This window comes from Adiantum capillus-veneris, chromosome 11, assembly GCF_014529385.1.
Source record: "Adiantum capillus-veneris isolate H3 chromosome 11, ASM1452938v2, whole genome shotgun sequence".
In the NCBI taxonomy this organism is placed as follows: domain Eukaryota; kingdom Viridiplantae; phylum Streptophyta; class Polypodiopsida; order Polypodiales; family Pteridaceae; genus Adiantum; species Adiantum capillus-veneris.
This window is the reverse complement of record NC_140941.1, coordinates 48,417,448-48,423,600: the sequence shown is the minus strand read 5'-3', so window position 1 is coordinate 48,423,600 and position 6,153 is coordinate 48,417,448. Positions and strand designations below refer to the sequence as shown.

The window sequence follows — 6,153 nt, the reverse complement described above, 5'->3', positions numbered from 1 at the left end:
CCTTATATTAGGATTATTTTTTGTGACAAGGACACCTTCACACTAGTCCTTTCAGCCATAGACACCACACTACACACACACACACCCACACACATATATATATATATATATATATATATATAGAGAGAGAGAGAGAGAGAGAGAGAGAGAGATATTAAACTATAGGAATTTTTTGCACACAACCTCCATTTGCAATTATAGGCAATCATTTGTGTAAGAAAAAGTTTCTACTTATCTCCTTTACTTTTTCATAAAGTGTTGATTTCACCCCTTGGAATCTCTAAAGAAATAAACCACTTTCTTTTTATTCATTTGGGGTGTATATTGTAGCATAGAACTCACACTTGGCTATCTTATAGCACTTATCATCAAGAAAGATTCCAAGAAAGCAACATCTAGTAGATCTCTCAATTATTTTCTTAAGCCTTATGGGTATATCAAAGCCTTGATAGCACATTTTGGCACGGGTCATTAACTTGTTAACGTTTCAACAGGAGCTCACGATAGTATATGATGATAGGATTAAAGGAGAACATTGACATTGTTGGAAAATTCTTCTAATTAACATTTATACTCACTTGTCATTAGCTATAGTTAAAAGTAGTTAGAAATAAATCTCATGGAAAGACCTTAAATGAATACACTGCATTGAATGAATACATTCAATAACAAGAACCATAACTCTAGAGCATGGATGTTGCTATAATGGATCAAGAAATTCACTTATTTACGTTGGGCTAGGGTAAGGTTAAGCAAGTTGAATGTCACAAATAGCTATTGTAATTAATATATGTTTTATTTATATAGTGGATGGCTCTTTGTTCTCTTGGATAATATATTTTATTGTCTCTATGCTATCAAGTATATCTATCGGCCATTGCAAATGACAATTTTTTTTGTAAAATTATAGTAAATCTAATTTATTTCTACTACCTACAATGACTTTCAAAAATGAAAGGGGTAAGTTCTTGGGCTTGAATCGCAATAAGCTGGATATTTACTCTCGGATTTTTTTCTAGTGAAAGTGATCTTTGAATGATTTTGAGGTGAGGAAGTTGGGATAGGGAGTGACAAATCCTTTGGTATTAAAGAGGTTGAGCAGGATATTATGTGTAGCTTCAGTAAAATGTAAACCATCCCAACTAACATACATTGATGGACTTGAACATGCTGCCACATTCGTGAGGTTGGTTGAATTGAGAGAATCGAAGCATGGATCCGTTGTGTTAATGAACCCTGAAAGAACACGATTTTCTAATTAAATATTACAATTTAGACTTTCATACGAATATCTATGATTTTGAAAATAGAAAATGTAACATCGAAAGCATAGGCAAGAAATTTATAATTATTGGATTAATGGGATGAAGGAAAGTTAAATAACACATACCATATTGAGATGGATGCTTGATAATTTCAGCATATGCTTTCAATTGGTCAAAAAAGATCAGATGGGCATCTTCCTTATACTTGGTAGTAAGGTTGTAAATGAGTTGCTTCAAGAGCTTGTCATGAATTTCGTTAAGCCTTTGAAGATTTTCCACACACCCATACTGGTCTATTGTTGCATTTATGTACAAGAATTTTGTGTAAATTGGAGTACACCCAATGGGAAAACCTCCTTCGACCACCAAGTATTTGGCACCACATGCAATCAGGAACTACATTGCCCAAGAGAGAGAAAATCTAAAGCAACTTTAGAAATACTTTGGCGAACTTGTAAATTGTGAAAGATCTTTATGAATCTACATTAAACAATAATTAAAATAAAAACTTTAATTAATTTAGTACGAAAATAGGATACTAACCTCTAATGCATTTTGAATGATCTTGATTATATTCGGAACAAAATTGACAATGATATCATCTAAAGAAATTCCATTCTCTAAAGCGAGGTTATAGTCATTCACTCCTATTTGTCCAAAGTAGATAAGAGCCTTGGAGAGGGTATCTACAAAATACATATCAACAAGTGATCACACAAGACTACATTAATACCCAAAGTTCGCAAGGATTATGGCAAGATATTTTGGATTAAAAGGACTTGTTACTAATCATACATACATACGTGCATGTGTGTGTGTGTTTGTGTGTGTTGTATGGTTGTATTACACACGTATATGCATTTGTGTATGTATACATGCATGCATGCATACACAGAGGGAGCACATCCTCACGGAACAGAGAAGAAGGGAGGAGGGAACAATGGATCATAGGAATGAGAGTAAAAAATGAGTAATGGGATACTCACGTTTACTAGAAGCGAGAGTATCATCTATTCTATTTGAAGCGCTTTACAAAAAATACAAATTATAACCGCAAAAAAATGTCAAAAACTCTTCTTAATATGCAAATGCAAACCCACAAGAGAACTTGAAATAAAACAAAAGCCGGTGGGAGAGTTGTGTTTTTGTGTATGTGTGTGAAAGAGAATTGAGAGCCCAGGGGCGGCCCACTAGAGCCACTAGCATTATGAAATAATAACAAAAACAACAATAACATATTGAGAGAAAGAGAGAGTATATTTTTCACCTTTGTCTTTGGAAATGGAAAGTGTTGAGAACCCTTGGAGTTGCTTGTCAAGTGAATAAGGAGTGAAAGGAGGAATGTTGTAGGTAGCATTAAGATAATCCACATTTTGAGTTGTGGCTCCCCCAACAGCGAAGTTGATGAGAGAGTGACCTTTTCCATTTACTTGAGTGTTGTTCAATCCGAGGTAGGGCAATAGAAAATCAAGTCCTACTTGTTTGGCTGCAATATGATGGAGACAGTGTCGTCTTAATGCATGCGGAGTTAGAAGCTATAGAGGGTACACAAGCTAGGCAGTTCTTAATGAACATTGTGGATGACAAGGTCCTTTGACAAGAAACTCTATGGCTTTGATCAATTGTGCAAATATCACAAGGCAATCTTGAGTCACAAGAAGCTTTGGACAAATTCTCACAACAATTCCCGCATTGTGACTGACCTCAACATCATGAGCTTCTGTGAAGGAGGCACCGCACACCTAGCTAGGTACGATTGGGGCCGGGGGACCGCCGGCCCGGTGGGGGGGGCGGTGGTCCCCTGCCCTCAATCGTACCTAGCTAGGTATGCGGTGCCTCTCGAGCAGAAGCTCATGATGTTATGCATTGTATGAAAAACATTGAAAAAGACTAAGTTTTCCTACATGAGAAAATTTCTAAATCTTCTTGTGAGTGTTTAATCAAATGGTGAACTAGTTGATTGCCTTGATATGCTAGTCAACATTACACCCACATCCATGATGCTTAACTCCCATTTGGAGAGAGGAAAAGACATAAGAAGAAGAAGAAGACGAAAAGCACTTTCAACGCTGCAGGAATAATCCCAAGAAAAAACCCTCAATCCAACGACTTTTGAACTCAAGACCTCTTCCCGGGGAGAGAGAGAGAAGAAGAAGAAGAAGATTGTTTCAAACGTCGTAGGAACCCCAGAGAGAGAGAGAGAGCGCAGTACCTAGAAAGTCCACCACTAATCTGCCATCGGAGAATCTGCCAGTTGGGTAGTGGAAGAAGGTTTGGCCGTTGGGCAGATGGCCCACAGGGACGTCCACACCGATACTGAGCTGGTAGAGCAGCATATTGCCAGTGTCGGTGAGGGACTCTCCCCACGCATACATGCCCCCGAACCACGTCGTCGACCCTCCTGTTGCTGCTGCTTGATGAGCAGGGGCAGACGACAATACTAAATGCAGAGCCAAGCTAGCAGTCAATACGCTGAGGGCGTCCAATCATCGACGTCCGGAATGGCCAATTAGTTTGGGATCAATCAACAAACATGCATGCATTGCCGTTTCTCTCTCTCTCTCTCTCTCTCTCTCTCTCTCTCTCTCTCTGCTTCTTCTAGGTAGCCAGGTAAATAAAACGCATGTGATGTGGTTTGAACTTTGAATGGTCGTTGGACGAGCTGTCCATAATTTCTTTTTCTCTCAACTTGACTTGGTAAGCATGTGGTTTTGTCCCTAGAGTGAGCCAAGTCAAAGAATCTTTTCCATCCCAGATCTCCCCAGTGAAGCAATCGACAGCATAGGTAAAATAAAGGACCCAAGCTCGAACCCCCATCCCCCATCCGCATCTTTCCCGTTCAATTTCAAAGTTCAAAAAAAATAAAGAGATCGCTTAGTTAATGATCACACGAGGCATACTTACCACTTATTTTAGCTAATAATTATGCCTCCATCATAGTCACATGAGGAGAGCCGTGAGACATAGTTCTACGATGTAGGGAACTCTGTACTATGTAAATCTTGGGAGGATTTCCAAAGACCGAGCAAGATTTGCCGAGCGAACTCTGTACTGTGTAAACTTTGGGAGGATTTTCAAAGATCGAGCAAGATTTGTTGAGCAAACCAAAAATCGAGCAAAAACCAACCAATCAAAGAGGTCAACATATATAGCACTGTCAACTCTTGGTACATTTTGACAACACTTGATTTCTTGTGAGATTTTATAAAGTTAACAGGATGGGCAGTACAAAATGGTCTTGGTAGTCTCTTTTGCGTCTTTTACTTCATGTATTCAAAGAGCCTTCACAAAGCATCTATACATACCATGAAATCAATTAATAAGCAAATTTTCATTTCATTTTCAGTACTGGTCTGACTAGATTTTTGGGGCAAGAAATATACTCTCAATGTCTATCAAAATTGTGAGTATTGTTCTTGATTCAAGCTTGTCTCCAGTAATCCATGTTCCGAACACATTAAGACAAGCAAAATTTATATCCTACATCATTAAAACACCAAACTTGACAATCTACTTTTAAATCCTGCTCACAGACAACAAATGCATAGATATGTTAAAGAAAAATCTCAATCAACGGGTCACATAAGTACTACACCTAGCACACTGCCTCTATACAATTGAGGACTTCTTCTCATACCAATATGGAAAGCTTAGGCAATTAAGTCTACTCCAAGGCAAGTATTTTTGTATAAAGATGTACGAACACTCTTTCCAAGAAAAACAAGAATAACATTAACCATGAATATAGGCATAGGTCTCAACATCATAGGACACATTATTAGCATGTTGTTACTTCCAGCCTATCTATTTGAACAATGGTATTGCTCCAAATGACCTTGGATAACTTTTTGCTGCAACTTACAAGAGAATTGAACATACATTAAGTCAATCTCCATGTTGCTAGCTCCCTTTACCCAATTCAAGTAACAAAATTTAACTACCCTTTAAGTCATTACATTTGTTTATCGATAGAAATTCATGGTTTATATATGATATGCTCCAAATCATCCTCATAACTATTCAAGAGATGTTGTACAAGCTATGTTCATAAGAGCTTGACCTATGTTCTCTGACAGGCTTGCCCCACTCATGCTTGATAGCAAAAATCTGATAAAAGGGCTTGCATATGGATTGTTGTGCTTTTAGTTGAAGAAGAAACTACATTCATTTGTTGTCAACAATCTGCATCTTAATAAATCAACACATCAATCAAGACCTCATATGCAACCTGTAGCTCAAGAGAAACAAATGAAAAGAGGAAACATCAGGTCATTAACATGGTTCCCATAGGACTTGCAAACATGCTGGCAAACATGCTGGCATAACGGTTACCCAATAGAAGTCATTACTAGTGAAGATAATTATAGCTACTCTTAGTATTTGATTTACTAGTACCATGTTTTCTCCTATTGCCTTACTACCAAGAAGGTGAACAAGGCAATCCAAGCTCTGATTGTAGGTGTTACAAAGACACTCTCCATCACACAAACAAGCTCTTGATCAGTATCCATATCAACAACCTACTATCAGCAAAATAGAAGGGCAAAAACTATCATCTTGAAACATACTTAAAGATCTCAATAGAAGCAATGATGATATCCAAATGTGAAACCTAGTATCCATTAGCTTATATATATTTTGGTACAGATTACACACTTTAATGTAACCCTACCTCATTTTTTGTCAGTTAGCCACCATTAGTTAATGCATTGAGAAATAAAGGACTTGCCTTTGCTTGACATCCAATCAATCAACCACAGGTGAATCTTCTCTGGGTAAACATTGAGATAGTTAATAACATCATGACAATACTCTTATATCTTGTATTGGTAGATCTCACATAGTTAATAACATTTTTGAGCATGGTAGGAGAGGGCATTTGCCCTCA

At 37.6% G+C, this 6,153-nt stretch overlaps 1 protein-coding gene across 1 annotated transcript; it reads right to left on the bottom strand.

Moving 5' to 3' along the window:
• Positions 1 to 829: 829 nt before the first annotated feature.
• LOC147447211 (GDSL esterase/lipase At1g28570-like) lies at positions 830 to 3,748 on the bottom strand. Its single transcript, XM_086524278.1, has 5 exons — positions 3,478 to 3,748; positions 2,533 to 2,751; positions 1,809 to 1,951; positions 1,391 to 1,661; positions 830 to 1,236 (listed from the first exon to the last, which is right to left on the bottom strand). The coding sequence occupies exons 1-5, from the start codon at positions 3,638 to 3,640 to the stop codon at positions 1,016 to 1,018; spliced, it is 1,017 nt and encodes a 338-aa protein (XP_086380404.1). The 5' UTR covers positions 3,641 to 3,748; the 3' UTR covers positions 830 to 1,015.
• Positions 3,749 to 6,153: the final 2,405 nt, after the last annotated feature.

Coding starts and splice junctions, on each gene's coding strand:
- LOC147447211 (XM_086524278.1), bottom strand. CDS start 3,640: ATGTATGCGTGGGGAGAGTCCCTCACCGACACTGGCAATATGCTGCTC. Junction 2,752..3,477: donor ATTAGTGGTGGACTTTCTAG/GTACTGCGCTCT, acceptor ATCATATTGCAG/CCAAACAAGTAGGACTTGAT. Junction 1,662..1,808: donor TCATTCAAAATGCATTAGAG/GTTAGTATCCTA, acceptor TGGGCAATGTAG/TTCCTGATTGCATGTGGTGC.